The sequence below is a fragment of the Uranotaenia lowii genome, chromosome 2 (genome assembly GCF_029784155.1).
Source record: "Uranotaenia lowii strain MFRU-FL chromosome 2, ASM2978415v1, whole genome shotgun sequence".
Classification (NCBI taxonomy): domain Eukaryota; kingdom Metazoa; phylum Arthropoda; class Insecta; order Diptera; family Culicidae; genus Uranotaenia; species Uranotaenia lowii.
Genome location: NC_073692.1, coordinates 43647331 through 43675180, shown reverse-complemented (window position 1 = coordinate 43675180; position 27850 = coordinate 43647331). Strand labels below are relative to the sequence as shown.

Below are 27850 nucleotides of genomic sequence, written 5' to 3'. Positions count from 1 at the left end.
ATGCGAATTTGAATTTGAAATATCAGCTCTGAATTCAAATTCTTGTTTCAAATTATAATTCTGGAGGTTGGATTATAATTTTGTTTCTGTATTCTTAATTTGAAGTTTTAATCTGAGCTCGGAGTTGTAGTAGCGTTGCTAGACATTCAAAGGGAGTCGCAGCGATCTTGTTAAAGTTTTAAATTAAAAAAGCAGACCCGGTGTACTTCGCTACACCTTTTAAAAATAAATGACATTTTCAAAAATTATTCAAATTTTCATTGTTTTGTTAGCTAGATGAGTGACAGGGGGATGAGTGACCTGCAAACGACGCGAAAGCTTTTTGGGGAACAGTCAAATGAGTATAACGGACCAAAAGTCTTCACAGTCACAGACTAACTCCTCATGACATGACGACGACGGATCACAAACAAGCCTATTTCACTTACAAAGTGGAAAAATTCTTGTGATACATTCTTGGAAAGAAAAAAAAAACGCAACAGCTAAATCTATAAGTTATTTTAATTTTAAAAATTACGTTTAAACCTCTCGAACATTCTTCGAAGATAAATGTACCAAAGGAAATACTGTTTAAAAAAATTAAGTATACGACGTGTTTAATTTATTCCAGTCTTGATGGAAGGATCGTTGTTTTCAGTCATCGGCTTTCTCCCTCAAGGATGCGGTCAGCAGATTAAGAAGCCTCAATCTGTCTTGGGAGTGGAAGAAAAGAAATAATATCTAAAATTTGGTTTTTATTGAAAGATACTTAACACGCATTGGTTGGTCTAAACTTACATTCCCGATCTTCGAGTGCGACATTTACCAGCCCGATCGCGGAATTCCCCATGCCGGCAGGGTGTGGCTTCCAAGGGTTCCCTAGTTTCGGGTTCAGCCGATCCGCTCCCACTGGGGATGGCCTCGATGGGTTCCACGTGCTGCTGCTGATTGTTGCGACCCATATCGATCGAATTCTTGCGATAGCGATTTCGTCGACCTGCAACCGAAATCTGGGGATTGGCGTTGCGATATTTGGGTTTAAGCACCGGTTCTACGATGACCTCTACTGGGATCTCCTGATAGTCGTAATGGACGGGGCTGGGATGATAGTTGGGGGTAGGTTTGAAGATGTAGATATTGCTGGGCGGAGGAAGAGTCACTCCTGGAGCTGAAAGGGCTTGAAATTCGTCAGGTTTGTTGCTGCTGTTCGATTCGCCCTTAATAGGGCTGACAATCATCGGGGAGGACGTTGGTTTGGCCGTTGTTGTTGTTGCTGTTGGTCTTGAAGTAGTGGTCTTCTTCGTTGAAGTTATTGAAACCGGTGTTTTAGTGGTCGATTTAGGTGGTTTGGGCGATGTGGCTCCGCCTCCTCCGAATATTGGCAGTGGATTAACGGTCAAATGGGAAGGGTCGTAGTCGTAGTCTCCATAGTCGTAGATGGTGTCATCCTGAGGGAATACAATCGTACACAAATTAGAAACTGATTGGAGATTTGGTAATTACTACACATCGCAGGCATGTGTTCCCATTGCTTACCCCAAATTCTCCGTCGAACTTATCCCCATCGACCGAGATGATTTGCACGTCTTTGATGTTCACGTGGATGTTGTACTTGCCCGTCTGGCGTTGATCGTAGGTGGTCAGGGAGGGTTTGCTTCCTCCGCCGTTCCCTCCACTGGCGCTGGATCCACCGGCCTTCCTCAGCTTGCCCAGGCTGCTTGCTCCAGCTATGTTGGCCATCGTGATTATCATAAACATTAACGATAATAATACGGCGGTGGCCCCTTTTGGCGATCCCATCATCGGTAGGCGCATGTTGCGGTGTGTGGTTTTTCTATCGAAATTCACATGGGTTAATTGAAATTGGAAAAAAAAATCGATCAGACGGTGGTTTTAGATGGTATTTCGGTAGATAAATAGGTTAGGAAGGTGGCTGCGATAGCGTAAGGTCATTAGAAATGGATGTGTGATTTTGGTTTGGTTTAACCTTATCAAATTGGACCTATTTTCCAATAGATGAAAAACTCATGATGTTGACTTATACGATTCCACTAAAGCAGTGTTCTAAAGTATTCCCTGATTACCGTCATTTTTTAACCTCCTGAAAGTTTTTCGTGGAACATTTTTCTCTAAATCAGCGGTCGGGAAACTTTTTCAATCAGTATCCCATAATATTTTTTGAAAGCTCATATAACCTCTTAGAGAAGAGCAAAACAAAACAATTCTCTTCTTTTCAGCACATTCCATTATAATTTATGGGAGCAAATTTTTTTTTTTGTTTCTATTATAGTCGTTTTACCATCATTATGGCATTCGCGATTTTATCAACTTTGCAGTTGGCGGTTTGTTATTGAAAAACTTACCCGGTACAACTGTGTTCGATGTTCACTCTTGGGCTCGAAGACTTGCCAACTGAGCTATATCACAAGCCCTGGGAGCAAATATGATAGTAAAAAAAATGAAAAAATTAGAAGAAAAATTAATTTAAAAAATCTTGCATCACGATTTGAAGGAATGATGTTGTTCCATATTCGAAACAATTGTTTCAAAAGTGGGACTATTTTATGTTAGAGCCATTTTAATGCAGTGATAACGTTTAATCCAATTCCGTTTTTCGTTTTTAAGTTCATTAGAGTGGAAGAGCCTTGTTCGCACAAATATGTTGTTCCAAATGGCTACCATTTTAAAACCGCCACTTCATGTGCAATTTTGAAAGTCTTTGCAGTTCTTGACATCTAAAAAGACGATGGATTTGGCCAAACTAAAATTGAATTCGTGCTGTGTGTAATCCCCAAGTTCAAGAATTATTTCTGCCAAACCTGAAAGTTTGTCTGGTGGCATAACAATTTCACATTTGAAAGGATCTACAATTAAACACGTGTATCAAGATATGAAAACAGCGTTGTGAAGATCTGTATCCTTGATGTCAGCGAAAGTAATATTTTCAAAATCATTTAAAAACAAAGCTCACATTGAACGCTGAAATTATATTTATATTATGATTTCAAAGTAGTCGAAGATTCCTTTGAATTCAGCTACAGTATCATTTGCATTTTCTGACAGCGTGTAACTTCAAGTTTCTATGCTCCAACAATTAGATCGATACTTGAACCCGTAGATGAACTAGAAGCATTTTCGTGGGAGTAAAAAATTGCGATATTTTTGAAGTTAAGGGAGACTTGATCCTCTATTGAAGGAGACTTGATCCTTTATTCCTCAATGCCGCCTACAAAGTGTTGTCCCGAATCCTACTCCGCCGCCTAACGCTACAAGCAAACAGATTCGTGGGAAGTCATCAGGCCGGCTTCATGGAGGGACGATCTACGACGGACCAGATATTCACATTACGGCAAATCCTCCAAAAATGCCGGGAACACCAAGTCCCTACGCGCCATCTATTCATCGACTTTAAAGCCGCATACGACACGATCGACCGTAACGAGCTATGGAAAATCATGGACGAGAACGGCTTTTCCGGGAAGCTGATCAGACTGATCAAGGCGACGATGGCTGGAACGCAGTGCTGTGTGCGGATCTCGGGTGAATTGTCGAGTTCATTCGAATCGCGCAGGGGGCTTCGGCAAGGTGATGGTCTATACTGCATGATGTTCAACGTGGCGCTAGAAGGTGTTATTCGACGAGCGGTGGACGAAATGCGGGGCACGATTTTCAACAGATCCAGTCAACTTATCTGCTTTGTCGATGACATTGATATAGTCGGCAGATCGTCTGCGGCGGTGGAGGAGATCTACCGCAAACTGAAACGCGAAGCAGGAAGGATTGGGTTGATGATTAATACGTCCAAGACGAAGTACATGCTGGCCTGCGGATCCGAGACCGACCGAACCCGCTTGTCCAGTAATAACAAGGTCACGATCGACGGCGACGAGCTGGAGATAGTCGAAGATTTTGTCTATCTCGGCTCACTGGTGACCGCAAACAATGACACCAGCTGTGAGATCCGGAGGCGAATTATTAGCGGAAGTCGTGTCTACTATGGACTCCACAAGCAACTGCGGTCGAGAAAACTTAGACCTCGCACGAAGTGTAACCTGTATATGACGCTCATTAGACCGGTTGTTCTCTACGGGCACGAGACATGGATATTGCTCGAGGAGGACCTGCGTACATCCGGGGTATTCGAGCGACGAGTGTTAAGAACCATCTTTGGCGGCGTACAGGAGAACGGAGTGTGGAGGCGAAGGATGAACCACGAGCTCGCGCGACTCTACGGCGAACCCAGTATCCAAAGGTGGTGAACCTGGCCGTATACGCTGGGCGGGACATGTTGCGAGAATGCCGGACGACTGTCCTGCAAAACAGGTGTTCGCTACGAATCCGGTAGGAACAAGACGAGCGGGGCGCAACGAGCGAGGTGGTTAGACCAAGTGGAGCGTGATCTGGCGTGGGGTGCCCGAGGAATTGGAGAACGGTTGCCATGGACCGAGTGAATTTTCGGAATTATGTTCGTCAAGTTATGTCGTGAGACGGAATACTATGTAAATAAAATAAATAATGATCCTTTATTCAGGAAACACTAATCCTTGGAAAAAAATCAAACTAAACCCAAAGATAGAATGTCAATTGAAAACTTTTGGTTATGTTTGTTCTCATTTCTCATTTTATAACTGTCAGAAGAAGAAAATTTTATAACTTTATCTCTACCCTGATGACATTGCATACTTAAAGGCGCTATTTTCTATAATTAAGAGAAAATTAATTCTTTTAGTCCTTTTCTTCAGACAATGTGGGATAAACATTAGTTATTGGATAAATATTGGTAATCTCGTAATAAGCAATGATCAGCATCCATTCAGAAGAGGAATATATCGTTTTGAACTCCAGGGATCAAATGTACCCATAATCAACATTTTACACAACTTTTTCTGAAAAAAGTTGAGGGTTTTCCCTTGCTTTGAAAATATGGTATAATAAAGTTCATTTTATACTCTAACGATTGATATATTGGAGTAAATATTTTTGTTATAATTTTTCCATTTAGATACATTTTAAAGTGATGAAGAAAGATCTTCAAGTCACATTTTCCGAAATTTGTTAAACAAAGTTCAATAACTCAAACAATTATTTTGTTAGAAAATTTTGAGCTTTAAGCATTGTTGTTTTGCTCCATTTGGCATATTTTTCTAGAACATTTGATCTTTGTAAGATTTTCCAGTTACGAGATATAGCTAAGGAATCAAGTATCCCCCAGGGACCAAGTATCCTCATTCTCTCCTTTAGTAATTATTGTAGGCTATCCTCTACGCCTGCGGCTATTCTTTATTTTGTAAAATATTCTTTAGGGAGAATACATAAACTACGTTACGCTCATTGGTGGAGGGGATGGAGTGAGCTCCAGCGTTACGAATTGTTACATAGTGTAGGTAGGGGGTGTTATGCTTAACGTTATTTAACAACCTTTTTTCTCCAAAATATCTCATTCTGCTCTCTGCTATTGTAAAATTTTTGTGACATCTATTCTTCCGTTCTAAGCAAGATTGTCCCATGAGAAAAACGCGATTGAAATATCAGCTATATTTCCAATTTTTCTCTCAAACTAAAAATTCATCGACAGTTTTTTCGTAGTGAACAGTCGAAGTTAACCATTTTACAATGTTTTCTGCCAAAAAATACATTTCATGTAAAAAACAGCAAATTAGAGCCAAAAATGCTCCGTTTGACACTTTTGCGTAGAATCAGAACGCATGCCGATGCTAGTTCTACGAAAAACTGTCACACGGCTACAATTTTTCTGTCATTTTAAAAGCTTGCGTAGTTTATTTTTTTCCCAAAAACTCATGCTAAACCGTAATTTGAGAAATACGTTCCTCTTTGTTTATAAAAATGTGTTTAGTGAAAATTTCTCTGAATAAAACACTCAAGGCTTCTCGCTCCTCCTCTGCCCTCTATTTTAGTGTTCTTTTCAGTGAATAACATTAAATTCAACAGTTTGAACTCATCTTAAGACAATTTTTTGATAAAAATTTTTATTTTTCATAGAATTTTCTCTAATGTGACATTCTTGCGTAGAACTATCAACATAGAGAAAATTTCGTAAAAGTTCAGAACAAAGTATACTTGTTTGTGTTTTTATTCGAAAGTTAACACTAAAAGAGACCGTTTCCAGCAAAAAAGTGAAAATGACCCAAAAGTCACATGGGACATTCTTGCTTAGAACGGCAGTTTAGGACGATGAAACTTAATCGAATTTGACACGGCATTCTAGATAGCAATTTTTTAACGTTGTTTAAATAAAGGCATTCCTGATGACCTACGATGTATTTGATAAAGCAAAAATAAACATAAGTGTGAGTGGTTTACAAAAATTTTATTAATGGCATAAGACCCTTGCTTTTTTTTAACATAGGTCCCAATTAATGAAAAGACATTTTGGAACAATTAAAAAAAACATAAGAGGACAACACCATGAAAAAATTGATTCAATTTAATCAAAAATGGCACTTAAGGTTTAGGTCACAATGAAAGTTGTGCAAAATTTTACAAAATCTATTTTTTTTTAAAATCACGAATGCTCTAAAGAAAAAGTGTGAGAAAGACTCTGAATTCTCATAAATCTTTTGAAATGAACATTTTTTACGATTTTTCATACCTAGTTTTTTTTTCAAAAACAAACTTAACTTTTACCATACACAAATAGGTGTTTATTTTCTTTCGTGAACACTCCTAAGTTTGAAGCATAAAGTTCGAAATTCTTAAATTTTAATCATCAATTTACAGTTTCGTTTTTTTTTAAACGGCTGCCCAGTGCTTGAAGTACATAATATGAAAAAGACATTTCTTCAAAATCGATTTTGTAATTTTCGATTCCTTTTTAAAATTCAAATTGGGTATTAACCCACCAATAAGACCCCGAAGAAGAAAAATCGAAGAAATTCCGAAATTCGAATTGTTGTTTCTCGTTGACCACAGAAATAAATTTTCTATTTAATTTGGAATTTTTGAATAACCTGGTCTATGTATCAAATTTGATTTTGATACATATTTTTAAAAATTTAATTCCTTATTTTCGAGTTATTCTTCAAAATGTGCGAATCAAGCAAAGGTCGATATTCGATAATCTCGTCCTCAATGTGGATGTTTTTTTTTACATGTTCAGCTTTTTTTTATTGGACTTGGTAGGCTGTGCTCAAAAGTGACGGGAGTGTTTGATTTTGTGCAAGAAAATTTGTTTTTTTTAGCAGATTTAGCAGAAAACAAGGGTATCGTCAAATCCTAATTTCCTATGTGCAGTGTCAAGCTGAAGCCAGGGAATTTCAATTATGGCCACAGGACAAGAATGTCTAGATGCAGCGACTTCAAGCGACAACGGCATAATCAAATTACAGCTTCAAGAATGGAACTGAGAGATCGGAAAACGAGAGAGCAGAATAATTATCGTTTTTTAAGGAGGGGGGATACAGGGATTATTGCTTAAAAGTTATCCAATACTAGTTTAAAAAAATCATTTTTGCAAGCTTCAGCAGAGCTAGGTAACCGAATTTTGATTATTGATTGTTTAAGGGGGGAGTAGCGTCTAACACTTTCAAAAAATCGTTTTTTTTATTTTTTATTTTCTTATTGTAAAACATTTCAAGAATGTTGTGTCAAATTTTCAAGTCATTCGAAGCAAAACTGTAGAAATTATAGGCCTTTATCTCCTCTTATCTAATACTGCATCATTTTTAGAGCAGAAACTTCAAACGCGTTTTCTCGAAAGCACCAACAAATACCAAACCCCAACGATTTTCTTTTTTTTTACTTTGGGGAGATTTTACAGATAAAAAATTGAGGATTTTTTCGTGAAAAATCGTAGTTTTCACTTCAAACAGCCAAAAAAATTTCATAAATAAAATTTTTAAGTTAAATAAAATTGTTGGGGTCCAGAAAAACATCTATTAAAAATATATTGCTCTGATTTTTTGACTTCAGATGATTCTGTGCTGAGATACAGTGTCCACTGCAAATCCTGTTTTCTAAAAGGCATCCTCGAAAGTGCTCCGTCACCGGCTCATTTTTCAATATTTTTCTACGAAAAAATTACTAAATGTTCTTTTAACAATGCTTTGTATACTGCAAAAAAAATTTTGAATACATTTGTTTGAACGATAGCTCTAAAAAAGAATCATGAAAATGGTGTTTTTTTACCTCCCCTTAATCATTTACTTATTTTTGTTTTAATCATTCATTTACAGCTGAAGAAGTCTTATAAACTGTTGCCACCTACTTTAAAAACGGAATTACAAAATGTTAGTAATAAAAAGTGAACAGAGAACAACGACACAACAAACTTTGTAGAGTTCCGGATGAAAAGAAATTGAGGAAAAAGAACATTCAACATGAATTGATTTGGAAGGACCAGAATTTTCAAGATATTGGGACCAGGTTAACGACTCAAGAGCGGAGTGCCAATGCGGTGCAAAAACAAAAATTTGGTGAGCTTTTTCTTTTTTTTATTTACTTGTGTTTATGTGCACATTTTAATATTTTTCATCCATTTTAATATATATCAATCCTATCTGCTAAGTAGGATTTTCTAACCCTCCCTTTACCTATCTGACACAGCATCCGTATATATAGGGTCTCATGAGTTCATTTCGTTGTTCAGATTATCCCTATATGATTGCATTGACTTGTCACGGTGTGCATTATGATACCACTTTGAATCAGCTCCTGAAACGTACATAAATGTTTTATAATACTTTTTTAGAACTTCCATGATCGTTTAAAGTTCGATAAAAAGAACTCAAGGGAAATTTTTCCGAGTACCTTTACTTCAGCCAAATGTAAACTTCAACTTCCATCCAAGGTTGCCGAAAAAAATTCTGTGTTTTTGCGAAAAAAAAATCTGACTTTCTGTGATTATAAAGCTTAGTGCATTTAGAAATGGGACAGTTACGAATGCGTGTATCTCAAAAACAGTTCGTTTGATCGAAATGCTTTCTATGAAGGAAATGAAGGTAATCTTATGATAATTCATGAAAAAATTTGAAAAAAATATTTATCGTTTTTTTGTAAGAAAAAAATTTACATTATTTTTGGTATCTCCCATCGGCCGGCGCATACTTTTTTCCGTCATGATATTGATCAGTTTTTCCCACTTATACTTCGTCTAATCTGTATTTTATGTGGCTGCATCGTCTTCCTGCTACTTTTCAGTTCAATACTTCGCTTTAAAAAGAAACTGAGGACAATTTAGGGGATATAGCTGTTTCGTAATTAACAAAACTTTATTATTTTTAAGCCAACTCAAAGCGATTTTAATGGAATGTCTGCTGGCAAAATTTGACAATAGCGAAGCGAAAGCATCATGAGATGGAACTTAAAGAATAATCAGTTAGTATGGATCGTAGGTTGCGAAGGGCATACAAGATTACTCGTTTTAGGCTTTCAAAAACAGCGAAAATTAAAGGGTTCATTTTGAAAATTGTTGTTTTTTTTTAAACAGGAGCAGAATCTTGGCCAATCGTTATATTTTATACAAAACAACCAGCATACTTTTCCACCACTCAAACACAGTAATTTTTTTAATAAACAACGGTTTAGTCAGCTATCAGTTTGATAATGACGTATTTTTAAGGAAACTGTGCAAAACTATTTTTTTCTTTATCTCTTACGTCGTAAAATCTCAGAAACGCGTGAATATTAAATTTAAAAAAAAAATAGTCTGATAGTACTTAGTCTGATAGTACTTTTCACAAATGAAAGTGTACCATTTCTAAAAGAACTCAGCTTTACCTAGAAATTATGTGATGGTAACAGCATAAATTTCTTTGAAAAGATATGAAGAAATGAGACTTTTTTACATATCGCTTAGAAAAAATAAGTTGACATTACCAATCTTAGCATGTTTTTTCCAAAACAAAGTTAAAAATCCAAAATTTCATGTTGACAAAATATTTATAATTTTGGAAATACATTATAGCCGATATAATATTGTAAGCCTCAAATGTAAATATTTGAGCAACCGTTCGAAATACGAAAGCTATTTGTCCAACAATTGCAGACTTAAAATGGTAATTTTGCTGGCATCAAACGTTCTATAAGCGAATTTTTTTTCCTAGATCGAGTATTTGAATGTTTCAAATAATAAGTTTAATTGCTTCAAATAGTTAGTTTAATAAGAAATAAATTTAATGAAGTTTAAAATAACTTACTCATAACATAATCGTTCGGATTCGTTCACTTAAAACCAGTCGAATGTCGTACGTAATTTTCCTTGTTTTCTTTTCAATAAAGACTCTTACTGAATGTAGATTTTCATCTGCTTAATCATTTAGTGCATGTTCATACGCATCGGCTCAGCCTTAATCGGGAGCAATTCTGAATTCAATCACTTCTCTGAATTGAAAGTTGGTGCCATTTTTTTGGGCTCAGGTCTTTACTTAAATTCTTCCCTCTCGAATTGCTCCAAACAGGGAACGGGTTTCTTTCGTCTCATGTCATCGTCGTTGTGATCATTTATTTGACTTGAGCAGTTTTGGTAACGGCATTCTGACCGTTTCAAGACCGGAAAATGGCACTGCGGATATGTACGTACATACATATGTAGTTTTATTTATAACTGAGCAGCGCGCCGTAGGGACAGGAATCACTTGAAATTAAGCCACCGAAAATACAAAAAAAAATGCCCATCACACGCCTGTCCCACTAACATCGAGAGACGAACGGGTCGGAATGGTAATTTGTGAACTTCCTCCGGTCTTGTCCACGCCCGTTGAGGTCTTTGGTCTTCGCTGCCGGCCGGGAGCGAGGTCGCGCAGATCGCATGTGTGTTGACCTCTCTCGAAAATGGGGGCGTAGCGCTGAATTATGATAATGATCTGACACTGCTCTTTCTCTATCAGTATATCTTTCCGCATCTAAAGAGGCTCATTGATCGGCAAATCCAATTATGTCTATGCATCCAGGTTACAAAATTGTGTCTTATTTTTCACATAACGAAAAATCATGAAGTTATAAGAGTTCTTCATTCTACATTTATCTAAGTTTTTGTGCTAATGGCGTCCCTAACTTCTTTTTAGACCTCAATTTAGACATATACAATTTCAATGAATTAAAAATCCAGCAATGCAAGAAAAAGTGGGCTATGCCACTAGACTGTATCGATTTAGGGTCTTTTTTTTTAATTTCTCGAACCCTTAAAAGCTTCGTTTTGGTTCAATACTCATCATGATTTTTAGAGTATTTTCAAGTAACGCTTATATGAGTAAATTTTAACTTTTCGATTTGTAAAGGGTGATGGTCAAAATTTGGTCAATATTAACTTGATGTATTTTTTTCAATTTTGCATTTAAAAAAAACCTGAACACCCCTCATTTTGAAGGTGTGTGGGTGTGTAGAATGTTGCTCCTATGGGGGTCGGGCGCACTGGATTTTGACAGCTGAACAGAGTGAAGGAAAATGTAAACAAATGATGCATGGAAACAACACTTTTAAAAGTGAAATTTTGAAACACTTGCCGAATTTTCACAAAAACTGACGTAAGGGAAAGTTCGGAAAACTATTCAAGATTCTTTTTTTGCTTTTTTTATTTTTCTCAATGTATTCTCAGGGTGAGTATTATGTGGTTGAAGTCAGTGCTTTCAAATGGTATTAAAAAACAAGCTTTTTTAAATAGTGATTTTATCAATGAAAAATTATCATTTTTCAATTTTTTCCAACTTTATATTCTTAAAAAATGTTCGAATAATCACATATTAGCGAGTTTTGGTTGTGTCAGGTCTTCAAGGTATGGTAAATCGGCTTGAAAGTTGACTTTTTTTTTTGGTTTTCTTTGTTATTTTTGGATTGATTCAGTTGAAAATATACACAAAGGTAAGTGAATTAATACAAAAATCAGCATTCATTATGCAAAATTTATTATTACTTTAATATTAAACTATACTTTACTCAAAAAATGTACTTTTCATGTCTAAATAATTTTAAAAATTTAAAAACCATAATATCAACAAATCTTAGACATGTTAGTTATTTATACTTGATGTCAAATTAAAAAAGAATCTCATTTTAAAAGCAATTTAATATTAAACCGATAATTTGATTTTTTTTTAATTGTTTGCCAAACATAATGTGAGGCTTTATTAAATTGATTACCAGATGTGAATCGTGTGATGAAGTATCGTTCTTAAATAATTGTATGTTTAATCGCTGAACTTTTTTTTCCATTCATTCCTTGTAACTATTTTAACTTTTTCTAAACTTATTAAGTGTTCGGAAAAAAGATCATTTTTACATTATTTAAATATCCAAATTGTAACCGAATGAACTTAGTAAATAGACAACATAAACTGTAGCCTTCCATTCGCATATAGTCATTATTCGCTTACTCGAACTGCATGCATCTTTGAGGTTAAACACACTTTATTTGCAATTTTTGGCTGACTAAGCATTCAAAACTTTTTAAGTAAATAAATTAAAACACACCAAGGTCGTTTGACCTTTATTTACATTCCACAACCGGTTCCGCTAGAGAATTAGTTTTGTTCTAATATGCTTATTTTGGTCAATGAAATCAGTGATTTTTTATGTTAAAAAATTCGGTATTTTCAAATTTTAAAATTCTACCAAAAATCATTTTGCAACTAGTTATATCTCTATTAACTTCTAGTGAAAAAAAACGGGGAGGGTTCAAACAAAAATTCATCATAAAATAATGTTTTTTGTGGAGTTCTATAAAGTAATGAATTAAACATGCATTTTATTTTAATCATCTGTCACTAGATCGTTTGATAAATTTTTAAAAACTATACGAAATATGAATCTACTTACATTAAACAACAAACTTGTAGAAGAAACGGACCAAAAAAACCTTTTTTAACTTATGAAATAAGTGTTTGAAAAACCTTATAAATATGCTCACTTTGTTTACACTTGAGCTCACTCTGTTCGTAAATTTCACAGTTGGCAGCAGTGCAGCAGGACTGAAGCGAATTTTGATTTTGTAATTCACTCTTCAGTTGTCAAAATGCCGTCCAAGGAAGAAGAGCAGAGTTGCCTGTAGTTTCAAGCGAAACCCTAACCTCTCTCTCCGAGATGCCGCAAATAAGCTGGGTGTATCGTCTACAACCGTGCATCGAGCCAAAAAACGAGCCGGACTATCGACTTACAAGAAGGTAGTGACTCCAAATCGCGATGATAAACAAATTACGACGGCCAAAGCGCGATCCCGGAGGCTGTACACGACGATGCTGACGAAGTTTGACTGCGTGGTAATGGACGACGAAACCTACGTCTAAGACGACTACAAGCAGCTTCCGGGACAGGATACGGCAAAAGCAAGGGGAGAGGTAGCAGATATTTTCAAGCACATGAAACTGTCAAAGTTCGCGAAGAAATATCTGGTTTGGCAAGCCATCTGTACCTGTGGCTTGAAAAGCAGCATTTTCATAGCTTCCGGGACTGTCAGCCATGAAATTTACGTGAAAGAGTGTTTGAATAAACTTCTGCTGCCTTTCCTGAATAAACACGGTTGTTCCGTACTGTTTTGGCCGGATTTGGTATCTTGCCATTACGGTAAACAGGCCATGGCTGCCAACAACGTGCAGGTGGTTCCCAAGGACAAGAACCCTCCCAACACGCCAGAGCTCCGCCCAATTGATAAATACCAAAAAAACTGCTAAGGACGAGCAGCAGTTCAAGGCAAACTGGCTTTCTGCGGCGAAGAAGGTTGTACAAAATCTGATGGCAGGGGTTAAGCGTAAGGCCCGGCAATTCGGATTTGGAAAAGCGTAAGCCTAACTGAATATTTTTCCTGAATTTTATACTAATTAAACTTGAAAAAGAAATTTAATTTGATTTTTTAAATAAACGATTTCATCGATTTACACGCGTTTTCCCTTGACCAAATTTTTACCGTATCACCCTTTAATGTGCTAGAGCCTGCTCTGAATTCATATTGTAGATTATATATAATTTCATTTTCGTTTAAAAACTTGTTTATTTTGTTGATCAGCATTTTCTCGAAAACCGTATTAAACACACTTAATGTGGAAATTGGGTGATAGTTATTAACATCGAAGCTATCTCCTCATATGAAAATAGATACTACTCATGGCTACTTTTAAGGTACCAGGTCAGGATACCGTCCTGTATCTATTATTTTGTTAAAACATTGGCAAAGGATCCTAGGAAAATTATCACAATTATCTTTAAGAAGAGAAGCTGAAATTTTATTCTTTTTTATTTTTGAGGGAGTTAATTATTACAATCACTTCGTTTGGAGTTGCCGGGTGTAAGACCAGGCCCACCAATGGTTGCTAAACCTCTAATCGAGTACATTCAGCAACATATTTATCAACCCATCATCGCACCAACAGTTGCTAACTTGACTCGAGAAATAGCATTCGAGCAGTAGGTTGTTACAGGATGCGTTTATGTAGCAACCCGGTAGCAACGCAGCCAGTCGTCGCCTTCAGAAAATAAACAAACACAGATACCAACCTGGATCACACCAATGGGTGCGAAAATAAGTGAGTTGATAAAAACGCTACCAATCAAAACATCTAAAATACCGACCGAAATAGCAACTTGCGGTGGGCTTGGTCTAAGAAAATAGAGTTTTGAACACGATTTGTGGAAAACAGCTGGAAATATCTATAGGAGCTATTTGTTTCCGTTATCAAATTTCGGGTCATTAAACATTAGAAGAGGACGTCCAGGTCTAGAAAAGGAGTCGTCCATATAAACAAATCAATGTTTCTACAATAATAGTATGATGTTGCATTGCAACCGATCGAGGTTTACTCACAGGTGTTGTATTAGATAGTTTTAATGAATCTTTAATTTATAATTTTAAGTTGAAGAACAAGCAAAAGGGACATCTTTTGGTACTGTTGAATGTTTTATGAAATATTGTAGTGAAAATGCATAGACTTCATTATTTAAACTCATCTTCACGTATGAATAATTGCAGAAAGCAAATGTTGTTTTATAAAAAAGAACGTTTAGCTTCTATTTCCGGAATTAATGCGATTGAATTACGCGAATTCGTTTGATGGGGTTCTCAGAAAGGATACTCCTAGAATGAAAAAAAAAATTTTTTTCAACCCTGTGTCATCTACATCTATACTTGAAATAACAAAAAAAACAGCTTATCTCAGTTTTGATTAAAAATCACTTACACCCCTCTGTTCTAAGCGCCTCAATTATAAGTTTGAATCAGTCCATTAGCTGCAAAGATGTGGGTGGAACAACAAGCCTTCAGTAGCTTGAAAAAACCAATTGATGACTGAATGCCAAACCAAATATTTGACACTTTTCTGATAAAAGGAAGACTACCCAATCATTACCACTAACATGTTGAGCTTTTCCAATCAGTAATTTTTATGTTTTTTTTTGCTGTGTGAGTTTACATGTAGTATTTTCTAGCACTTTTTCTGAATCGAGTAAATAGCATGGAAGCATTCAGGTACCACCTCAATTAACAACATGAAAATGGAAAGCTTTCATTTTGCTTGTTCAAGTTTCTAACATAAAATTCACATTAATAACTAAAGAGGAAACAAAGTTGCGTTCGTCAAATGAGCCATTAGGAGGCCATTAACGTATCAAGAGAAGAAAAAATTAAAGCAGGAAAAAAAGCGAAAAAGCCAGTTTCCAAAATTTTTATTTATTTATCTTCCAAGTCTTGCGGTAAATTATCAACCATTCCGAAGGTCTCCCGTACTCATTGCCCTCGAAGTACCCTGTCCTGGGTGTGTGGTTCCCACTTCAAGTGAAATATCTCAAGAGGTGCTAAAAGCCGCCGGACCATCCCAACCAAGAACAAATGCTGCCAGCAGCGGATGGGGATTAAAAAGTAAAAACACTACACGCGTTGACGTTAACGTTTTCGTAAATTGAAAAGAAAATAAATCATCGCCCAAAATAAACCAGCTAGAGAGACCCTCCGGAGTAGCGTTACAGTTAGGTTTTTAAGGTCCAAAATCATAAATTGAGATTAAGCTACCATGGGATGGAATAAACGATGGCACAGCCCTGTATTAGACGATTTCCTCATCGCTCGTCTAATAGGTATCCCCGGATGTTTTGTAGTTGGAGTAGGACCTGTAACTGAGTTTCCAAATGATCCACATTTATCTCCAATGAAAAAGATAAATTTATGTGGGGCGTACCTTAATCGAATTGTATACATTAGTGTTCCAAACCATCGTCTTTCATTCCATTACATCTCTTGTTTATTTTGCCTCCATTAATATGGTTGATACAGCTATAGGCATCTGCCTTAAATTATGGCCTCTCTTCTGGTGGTGGCTACTGAATATTAACCACCCCAGCTCTAGGGTAATCTATAATAAAATATAATCCACTGTAATTCAGATATGATAGCACCGAAGCCCGATGGTCCAGACGGAGGAGCAACGCATCCATTTTTGCCCCCGGGCAGAATAGAATTTCGCTACGGAAAACCCATGGCATGATCGCAAATAATTGGCCGGTGGCGCGTGTCCCATTCCCGGTTTTCCAACCATGCATGATGCTAGGGATTTTCAGCACTTTTTTAAAATTTTCTCTCTTTCTTGCTTCGCTTCAATCCCCGCCCCCCTAATGGAACTTACTTGTCGGAGTCGGCTTTTAAGTGCCTACCTACAGGGTACAGGAAACAACAGTTGGTATGAAGAGAAGATTGCTTGCTTCTTGCTTATCTGTGGTGTGCAGTAATTTTTCTAGCTTTTCATTGAGCAGCATTCTGTCGCATTGTGGGAAAAGGATGCACTTTTTCTTACATCATGCACACTTTACAGGGCTACCCCGATAAGCGGGAGCATTTGTTGTCGCAATTTAGAATCAGAGTTCAATATAAGAAAGTCCACAATCGATATCATATTTCAACATCATCTTTCAATGCCAAAAATTACATCCAGATTTTTTTTAAGTTTTTGTATCGAAAGGTGTCAGAATATGTTGTAAAGCTTGCTTCAGATAATGTGAAAACAAAAACCATTGCCTGTATTTTAGTTGTTTATTATTAAATTCAAGATCTTTTTTAAACAAATTTAGCGTTTTCTTCATACTTTTAAGAAAAAAATACTGATAAAATTATTCATCACGGTTTCGAAGGAATTCTCGATTTGCTTTTTTTTTTTCTCAAAAATGGATTTTTTTTTCAAGGCGATTCATAAAAACGTTTGACCGCTTATATCAATCCCATTCGAAAGTCTTCTGGAGCTGTACCTATGCAATAACTACAAATTAGTAAGACATTTTTGTAAACCGCTGTATTTTCAGCTTTTGACATTAATTCGATATTGATTTTTTTAAATAAAAGTTCTGTTTTCTAAGCGTATTTTCGAGAAGTTTTTCCACAATTTAGATTTACCCTCGAAGCCCTCTGATTTTTTTTCTACAGACAGTTGATAAGTTGCTCAGTATAAGATCATTTAGAGGAGGATATCGAAATTTGTAATTTCACAGATTTTTTAACAATTTTCGGCAAAAATCTATCTAACAGTTCACATTCTTTATTCTTGAAAATATTTATCTAGAAATTTCAAATATTCCTTTCTTCTAATTGATTTTGTAACGCTGATAAATGAAAAGCTCATGACATTTGTAATGTGAATTGTTACTTTTCAAGTAAAACGATTCAACTTGTCGTTGTTTGGTATAACTTCTTGATGAAATTTATGGAAATAGTATCACAAAAAACCGTCACAAATTTGTTGAGTTTATTAACTGAATAGCAAAGGGGAGATAAGGGCATAACGAACTCGGGGCATAATAAGCACTCCTCTTTTCTACAAAAGTACGTATTTCCTTAAATAAATTTTCATGAGGGTTTGTTTCGTACTTCCTATAGTATTAATTTTTCACAAAAAAAAGAATAATCTTTACAGAGATATTTTAAAAAAACCAGCTAGGTTCTCAAGTAACGAAAATATTATAATTTTTGAGCACCACGAAATAAGCTCTTATGATGTTCAAATCATCTTGATCACACATTGTTTCTCAATTTTCACCATCATTATTTTTTTATTTTTAACTTTAATCCATTTTACTTAAATTTGTTGACTTGGGGTGAACAGAGCACTATCAATCGGGGCACGGTGAGCGTTTTCTGCCGTAGTATTTAATAGCGAATTCAATTCGATGTAGTCAACTGAATTATAGAGCTACAGCTTGACAAGTTTACATCTGATGATTGGTCCTCTGATTATCTCCGACACCTTCCAATTGGGATTGTGCCTGCTAAAAAGGAAAAAGCTTGCTCTTTACTCTTACACAGATTTCCATGAGAATGACAGCTAATCGTATACCGAGATAGCGAGCGCGCCCATCGGGTCTGGGTCAAATCGTCAGATGAAACAAGTCAAGCTATAGCTCTATTATTCAGTTGACTTCATCGTGTTTAATTCGCTGCTAGATTCCCCGGCAGAAAACGCTCATCGTGCCCCAATTAATGGTGCTTGTTCTGCCCCAGAAGGGGGGGGGGGGGGGGTTGGGGGTTCTCGTTATGCCCCTGCAGTGACTGGATTTCAGCTTTCGGCAAATTTTTTTAAAACGCATGTTTAAACGATTTTATGTACTTTTTCAGCCAATTAGGAAAAAAGACTATTTTAGTGTCTGAACACGAAACGATGATGTAATTCACATATAAAAGCTGTTTTCTATGATTAAATAAGCGTTTTCCTTAAGGTAGCCATTATGCCCTTATCTCCCCTACATTGTATTTGTCAGAACGTCAGAATTATTTTTAAGCGATTTTTATACTGAGCCATGTCGATAAAAAATCTAAAACCTCTAACCAAAAACGCTTTTTAAAAAATGAGTAAAGTATTATTCGTTGATATTCAATAAGAATGTATGATTTCATTGTTTTACCAGTTTTTAAGAGCCAGAAAAGCTAGCAGTTTTTGCCCAATTTGATAGAATATTGATTTTTTTAAAAATAATCTGCTAAGCACATTTATCATATTTTATCTTTAACATAAGTCAAAAAAGCAATTACCTAATTTTCAAATGTATTCTAGTATTTCGTTTTGGGCATTATGTTAATGAAAGCTTGCAGGATTGCCCGGTATTACCCGAACTTGCTCGGATATTTGTTTCAAAATTTGGCGGGCCGCACTCAAAATATCAGTTATTAAATATTTAATAACCTGCATGGGAAGTGTTCGAAAAATATTCAAATTAAACGTCATTCTTTATAATAACAAACTATTGACGAATAAAAACTGAAAATCGAAAGAAAACTAGAATTTAAACAATATTTATCTGAAAAGTCTGAAGGGAAGCTCAACACTATTTTTTAAACACAAAACAGACAATACCAGCCGAAATTAATTAAATAAACAACTTAAGTTTCTATGAAAATTTTTGAATTAATTATTTTTTTAATGATTTTGAGTTTTTCGCAAAATTTTTTTTTATCAAAAATTTTAAATTTTTGAGGCATTTGCAAAGTCTTCTGTAGCTATACCACAGTAATAAGTTACAGTAAGAAAAGCACTTTTTTGGAAATCTCTCTTTTAAGCGCAACATTATTAATCTTTTACAAAATTTATTGACCACAATTCCTTTTTTTACGTTTTTTTTTAATTTAATTTAATTTAATTTAATTCAAATCTTTCTAAAAGAACTAATTTTTTTTAGCTTAGTTTAGCTTGATTGACTACTCACATCCATCTTTAATCGTTGATCCCGAGAGACCTAATTTTTTTCGCTACAAACGATAAATCCTGTTTTTACTTTAAAACCTGATTGAGATAAGACGTTGAGAAATATTGTCGAAATTACAAAAGCATTCCCAAATTAACTGTTTTTTAAGCAAATTTCGTAAAAGTTTCAGTTCTCAATATTGATTTCTTGAACCCAGGCAAATTTTTCTGCTATTTTTCCTTACAAAAACCACCATCTATAACCTGAGCGACTGATTAAATAACGGCAAGTTACTTTATCGCCTTTGGAAGGGTTTTACATTGTTTCGAAAGCTTATCCATATTTTTCCTTCTCTTAATAGCCACAATTGGCTTCCTTTTATTTTATTTAAAAAAATCTTTTCTATCAAACGGTGTAAAATTTGTTTTTTTAATTTAATAGTTTCGTATAAGTTCATGGCATTGATATGTTGAGCATAGTTGTTTAAATCACAGAAAAATTACAGATTTAGAAAAAATCATAATTTTACAGATTTTTGAACTTATTCCGTCAAAAATTACATTCTAAATTTTATTTTTATAATAGAATTCATGGTTTTTTTCTAAATTTAATTAAGATACCACTGGGATAGGATTTCTAAAGCTAATCTAACTTTAATAATGTGGATTGATGATTTCAAGGAAAGTGACATAATTTACCAATGTTTGGCATGATTTCTATATGAAATTTATGAAAATAGTCGTCCCAGACTTTTTAAGACAAATCACAGATATTATTTTTGTCGAGAACTCTTGTCGAGTCATGTCGATAAGAATCTCAAGTCGAGATCACCCTTTATATTCAAGAACAAAAATAGCACTAGTTTACAAAATTTTAAAAAAATCGTGAACTTGATCAACTGACCAATATTTTCAATGTAAAATCGGGCGCTGAATCCGAAAATGAAATTCAAAAAAATCTCAGTAGAACCGTTTTTGAGTTATGCTTCAAATATGAAATTTCGAAAAAATTAAAAAAGTCCTTGTACTTAGATGAAAATATCTCGGACGGTATAACAGTAATTTGAATTCCCCCTTTTGCATATTGAAGGTGAATAAGTTTTCTATCGATCATCTGAACACTGTTTTTGCGTTTGACCCACAGTTTTGTTGATATTAGTGACTTTATGAGAAAAAAAATTATAAAAAACGCATTTTTTAGAGAAAATTTTGTTTCAACGAAAGTTTTAGACTCGATGGTAGCATTTAAAAAATCTGATTTTCTTTTGCGCTTGAATGTCAATTCAAAACAAAGATTTCAAGTGGTTATTTATCAAAATCGGTTGAAAATTGAAGAAGTTATGGCTACTTTATCATAACTGAAATTTTGGAGTTTTTAATAATTTAACGAACCGCAGTACACTTATCATCGTATAGGAAGAATGAAACATGATAAATCTCACTCTCTCCAAGTCAAAATTATTCATTAGCTTACCAGAAGGTCACATGCCAAGTTTCTGGAAGATCTGACCACAGGGAGGGGTTGCTTAAGTCTCAAACATGAATAAAATTTTGAGGTATTTTTCCCGGAAGGAACGAAAAATACTGTTTTTCATCAATAACTTTTTTCATCACTAGCTGATTGTTTTTTATGGTTGATTTTCTTAAAGCCTAAGTTGAGACAAATGTTTCATCCCAAGACTGTAACTCGATTGGATTTGAAACAGAAAAGTTATTGCGGTTCAAAGGCCGCAAATTTTGTCCAACACGCAATGAGTACTTTTTACGCATTGCGTTTTATACGACAATTTTCGACCAAAATACAATCTTTGAACCGCAATATCTTTTCTGTTTCAAATCCAATCGAGTTACAGTCTTCGGGTGAAATATTTGTCTCAACTTAGGCTTTAAGAAAACCAACCCCAAAAAACAATCAGCTAGTGATGAAAAAAGTTATTGATGAAAAACCAGTATTTTTCGTTCATTCCGGGAAAAAAACTTAAAAATTTTATTCATGTTTGAGACTTAAGCAACCCCTCCCTATGGTCAGATCTTCCAGAAACTTGGCATGTGACCTTCTGGTAAGCTAATGAATAATTTTGACTTGGAGAGAGTGAGATTTATCATGTTTCATTCTTCCTATACGATGATAAGTGTACTGCGGTTCGTTAAATTATTAAAAACTCCAAAAATTTCAGTTATGGTAAAGGAGCCATAACTTCTTCAATTTTCAACCGATTTTGATAAATAACCACTTGAAATCTTTGTTTTAAATTGACATTCAAGCGCAAAAGAAAATCAAATTTTTTAAATTCTACCATCGAGTCTAAAACATTCATTGAAACAAAATTTTCTCTAAAAAAATGCGTTTTTTATAATTTTTTTTTCTCATAAAGTCACTAATATCAACAAAACTGTTGGTCAAACGCAAAAACAGTGTTCAGATGATCGATAGAAAACTTATTCACCTTCAATATGCAAAAGAGGGATTTCAAATTACTGTTATGCCGTCCGAGATATTTTCATCTAAGTACAAGGACTTTTTTAATTTTTTCGAAATTTCATATTTGAAGCATAACTCAAAAACGGTTCTACTGAGATTTTTTTGAATTTCATTTTCGCATTCAGCGCCCGATTTCACATTAGAAATGACTTTCAGTTTAGTGAGTTCAAAAATGCTGTAAACTAGTGTAGTTATTTTGTTAATGGTTTTTTGCCTGTATTTGAGCAAAGTACTTAGAAATGACTTTACCCAGGTTAAATTCAAATTATTAGTGTAATCAAATAAAAAACTTAAAATACCCATTCTTTTGGGAATAAACGCCCTATAAGCTACAAGTCATCTGATGTCCTTCCAGTTATTGATGACATTTTCAAAATCAGAGAGACCCCTACTTAAAAAAGATCTTGTAATCATCTGGATGAATCTAATCGACTCTTAAACATTAGGAAGAGAATAAAAAGGAAATAAAAATAATCGCATTTGAATTTTTAAAAAACTCGACAGAATATTCGTTTGGCCGAATAGTTGAAAAGCTCAATATTCGATATTTGGCCGCTGGCCGAATGCCACTATTCGGTACATCTCTAAAAAAAACGAATTACATTTTTTGCAAATAATAATAAACTTTTTCTTAAAAAAGAACAACAAATGCTAAAAAAGATGGAAAAAAAAGTTAACAATGTGAACAGTTGTGAGTCAAATGCATATTTGATCAAGTAACTGACATATTATTTTTTTTTAGGTTTAGTAAGGACTAGTATTTTGTTATAATCCATCTATCGAGGAAAAAGTCAAAAAATAAATGGAATTTGACAAATGCTTCGCGGGCCGCATAAGAACCTCTCGAGGGCCGCGCGTTGCTCATCCCTGTAGTAGAGCACATGAGAAGTTAAAATTTTCACCAAAAAAGCCTTATTTTGAAGCTAGCGGCCAACAGAAAATGTATTGCTTTATGAAAATTTCACAAAGTGGACCCGCCTGTAGGCTGTGTGCAATCACTTCTCGGGATCTTGAAACAGTCAAAAATCTTGTTTCTATATGTACCTCTAAACATCTCACAGGCATCATAACACGAATTTTTTTTTAAATAAACAGATTTTCTGCTGCCCGCAAGTTTCATGATAGATAAGGCTATTTTGACGGAAAGCTGAGTAGAAGATTGAAATAATAATGAAACTAGAACTTGTACGTACCTATTATAATAACTCTCAAACCATAAAAAAATTTCATCTTACAGAAACTAGGTTTGCGAAAACAGATTTTCTAAAACTATCATAAATGATGCCTTTTTCGTTTAAATAAGTTGAAATTTGACCAGAATTCGTAGAACTAAATGAGAAATAATCTAATCAAATTGGATTCAGTAAAATACGGTGAATACATTCCAAAAATGAAACTTTACCACAAAACTTTAACAGAATATATCATTTTGATTTCCGATCGAGATTCATTTTCTAGGGTTCAGTTCAGTCTTGCAAGCAACTTTTGCGGCACATATTCACTAAGTGTTAATTCTAATTAAAAAAATACCAACTAGCAAGTGCCAGCTGTACCGATCAATGCATTACCAATTGATGAACGGCCTCCATTATTCCATTATGCTGAACGGCAGACCAATATGCCAGTCGGCCAGCCAGCCAGCCAATCTCGATTCTAGGACACCGGGATATTTGTAGGAACACCCCGCGATGTGCAACATCCAGCCCATAAATCTTCGCGCAATTGTTTGTTATGGGATGGCGTTTGAATTTATATTGGTAATTGCATTAGCTACGATTCCTGGCAGCCAAACAGGAACATACTTAGACAGACTTTCTATATGGATAAAAAAAAAGAAGCGAAATGGTCGGCTTACATACCTCTATTCTATTCCTCTATAGCTCCGGAATGGGATCGTTCTCCGATAAACTGTATCTTGTTATCTGGCCGCGGTCATCCACCGGAAAAATGTGATACGCCTTGCTTTTTGTATGGGATGCTTTTTTCTTTTCTTCACACAACTTCTCGTGCTTCTACTACCTTTCCCTTCTTTTATTGGATGTGCGATTCGCGCTAATCCAATTTGTTTCAATTTCTTGTTCTTTGCGGTCGATCCGCTATGCCAATATGCGGCCAGCCAGCAGATTTTATTGTTTCTCCGCTCTGTGTCGGAATGATTGTCCCGGTAAATACGGTATCGCGAGGCGGTATAATGACGGTGCTGGACAATGCCAATCACGTAAATTGGAGCTGCGAACGGCAATTGTCGTTAATCGTGTGTTTCTTGCACTAATTGGTCTATCGCAGCGAGCTGTCCCTTCAAAGTTTAGCCAGGTTCTGGACCGTTCTTGCACCGCAGAAGACACACTTCACTCCATAAGCATCACTCACTTGCACCGGTCGGTGGATAAAAATAATACTAAACGCACTCCACGGAAGAGACTCAAGCGGGCCTAAAGCGACGAACTTGCTTTCGGTACGTATACTCTGTACTGTTTAAGACCGCTAACCACTAATAGTTTTTTTTTACTTCCAGCGCGCGCCCGCGATCTTCAGTCAGAGAGATGTTACTCGGTCAAGGTCTGCACAGAGAATGCGCCAGGGAAAGAGCTTTCTTTGCGATATATTTTGCGCTGAAAAGATTTTTTTCCCCACGGGAAGATTGCGGGCACTGGGTTCCATCTCATATGGACTGCCTGGCTGCAGCTGGTGAAATGGATTTATTGACGATGTTCCCGTACTCGAACCCCACTGATCACGGATGGTCGAAGATTGATTCGGCCACGCTTTTTATGTTCTGAAGAAAGCAATTAGTTTTGAGCAGAACACTATTGGGAAAGATTTTCCAAGCGGCGGCGCGTATGCGCTTCGATAGGCGATTATCCGGCTGTAATGGACAAAAGAAGGTTAGTATTACGGATGACAAATTAAAGTTTTTTTTGCACTTCCGAATTAACAGGCAGCGTTTTACACCCCATTTAAAATATATCGTCAGCTTTTCATGCGTTCAGTAGTTGACCTCTTAAAGGACGTTTCGTTTTTTTTTTCATTTTCGGTGCTTGAAGCACATTTCGCGATCTAATAAGATTACCGATTAACAGTTAAAACAGATTTATCTTTTATGTACCCGGTGTTGCTGGGATGTTTTTACAATAAATTTGCACGAAAACATATTCTTGGTTTCAAATGTTGAAAATATTTCCTTAAGTAGCATAATCAAAAACAGCATTTTTGCTGCCTGCCTGTGTGTTAATAATCAGTTTTTGTTTTTAAATTTTGGCGTCTTGAGGTCGAATCTTTGTAAGATTTTGTCTATCGCCTCTACTAGTTTTGGTGGTATGACGTTTAGAAGGTTTTAAATGGATCAATTTCGATCTGAAACTGATAACTGAAAAGCCAACAAACCTACATGGAAAAAACTGATTTTGAATCTGTTTATTATTTTCCATTCATTCAAAGAATCAGATTTTGGCTAAAAATTCTAGTTTCGCTTAAAAAAAAAATTCTTTAATTTTTAGAATTACGGTAAGATAACATCACAACCATCGATAACATGAGTTAACAGCGGATTTTATTATTGACATTGGAAAATTTTAATATATTGAACAACTTTCTTGAAGACTTAAAAACGGTTTGACCTATGCTCTATATCTAAGATTCAATTTGGCTTAAAATTTGCTTAAAATTTCGTCGAAATTCCCGTATTTGCAAAATTGGGAAAAATAAACAAAATGAAAACTTCCATAACTTTTTCTCAGAAGTCAAAATTACTCGCGGTCTTCATTAAAGTTGATTATTGAAATAAATCCATTATTTTTGGAAACTTATGTCAAAAATGTGCACAAATTTCTAAAGCGATTTTTACCTATTTTCTGAATTTATATCGAAAACGAGAGCTCAACCAATTGGATATTTGGAATCAGGGCCGTAGGAAGATACTGACTAGGATTGGTCGATCTTGGATCGATCCATGCAAGATCGATCTTTTCAATTCCGATTCTCGATTTTTTGGATCGATTCTTCGGCCAGGAAAAAATCGATTAGATCGGTTTATTTTCGATTCGATCTTTCGATCTTTTTTTTCTCATTTAGGGAATATAAGGGCATAATGACCACCTTAAGGAGCATGTTTGTTTAACCATAGGAAACATCTATAATATGTGAGTTTCATCATTGTCTCGTGTTTAGACACTCAAAAAGTCAACTACCTAACTGGGTGAAACTTGAAAAAAGTAGATATAAACGTTTGTTCTTTCTGGATGTATTTCGGATGGGAAAGGACAATACACCTTCTCTTGTCGATGACTAAAAATTAAGAGAATATTTTATTGTCTTTGCATAACGATTACAATTTTTACTGCGCAAATCTTAGCTAATAAATAATATGCTTTGATTCCTGGCAACATTATAGCGATAGTCCAAACAAATCAATCAGCTAGTATACATCCAGGCTTTTTCACTAACATCTCAGGGTGACCAATAATGTTGAGATTCAACAACGTTTAAAAATGCATTTGAAATTGTTGTGCCGAAATCTGAAAAACAGTCACTGTAGGGGCAGTATAAGGACCAGCAATCGGGGCACGATGAGCGTTTTCTGCCGTAGAATCTAACAGTTTTGCAAATTCTTTACAAGCCTTGTGAATTGGGTGCAGAAAGGTGTTTGTGATTGATTAAGATTTGAAAAATGCTAGAATTCGCTAATCTTAAGAAATAAAAGCTTTTATTAAAAAGTGACTTTTTTCATAAAAAAATTTTTTTAACTTTTTCTGCTTATTTTGTTCGATATCTCTTATATATATTAAAAAATCTTAATAAAAAATACCTTGAAATTTATTTTTTTTCACTTGTAAATATTTCTTGCCAGTACATTACTTATAAATATCAAAGCGTTTCCAAAATATTTGGATTTTGATTAATGTTGTTTTGAAACACTAACTACGGTTTACCTTTCATAAACTATTCAAATTTGAAATTTAATTTCTCTTTTGAATATTTTTAATAAAAAGAAGGTCACTCTTGTTACAAATGTAAAAGATCGATTAATCGGAGATCGATCTTCAAGCTCCGATTTTTTAGATGGATCGATCCCAGAACCGTTCATCTGAATCGATCTTGGAGATCGATCTTTTCCCGAAGATCGAACAATCCTAATACTGACTCATGGGGGTTTTTTTCCTAAAATTTTTTTTTCCGGCGAATACCTTGCCGGATCAAACACTTTCTTGCTAAGTTATCGGCAAAAACCAATTTGAACTTGCCGGGGACATCACCCCGACCGTGGCTTCATTAAATTTTTGTCCAGGAAGCCCAAAATCCATCTTTACGTACGTTTCGTCATCCATGAGGATGCATCCGTCGTACTTCGTTATAACATTGTTGTATAACTTCCGGGCACGTCCTTTGGCTACTACATTTTGCTTAGATGTCCGGTTGGGTTGCTTACTGGCCCGATTAGATCGTATTCCTTCGCGCAGAAGAATCCTTCTGACGGTGCACCGGTCGGCATTGAATTTCTTGGCGATGTCATAGTCCGACTGCCCTAGATTTGACTTGATCGTTCTCAACACCTTTGAATGCCGTTTCCGACCCTTAGTTTCACCACGGAGAACAGACCGAAAAAAAATCTTCAGAAAAGTTTGTAAAATTTCTAATGCCATCACCAAAAAAATACGTTAAAAATTGACTTGAAACAGTGCCATCTATTGCGCCGTTCAAAAGTTACAAATCAACTTTAATGTGCCAAGCTTTCGAAAAGTCGTAATCGTATATGAACTCACAAATAATCCATCCAATGTCTCAGTAAAATGGACGG

General features: G+C 35.4%; 1 protein-coding gene across 5 annotated transcripts; it reads right to left on the bottom strand.

Moving 5' to 3' along the window:
* Positions 1–483: 483 nt before the first annotated feature.
* On the bottom strand, positions 484–24641 carry LOC129744296 (Krueppel-like factor 12). Of its 5 annotated transcripts, XM_055736755.1 has the most exons (5): positions 23916–24641; positions 2343–2410; positions 1516–1813; positions 778–1427; positions 484–688 (listed from the first exon to the last, which is right to left on the bottom strand). In XM_055736755.1, the coding sequence occupies exons 3-5, from the start codon at positions 1792–1794 to the stop codon at positions 634–636; spliced, it is 984 nt and encodes a 327-aa protein (XP_055592730.1). In that variant the 5' UTR covers positions 1795–1813; positions 2343–2410; positions 23916–24641; the 3' UTR covers positions 484–633. The 5 variants fall into 5 exon arrangements, with proteins under 5 accessions (XP_055592730.1, XP_055592732.1, XP_055592733.1 ...); XM_055736757.1 differs by lacking the exon at positions 2343–2410 and having other exon boundaries at positions 484–720; XM_055736758.1 differs by lacking the exon at positions 2343–2410 and having other exon boundaries at positions 484–692.
* Between the last annotated feature and the right edge of the window lie 3209 nt (positions 24642–27850).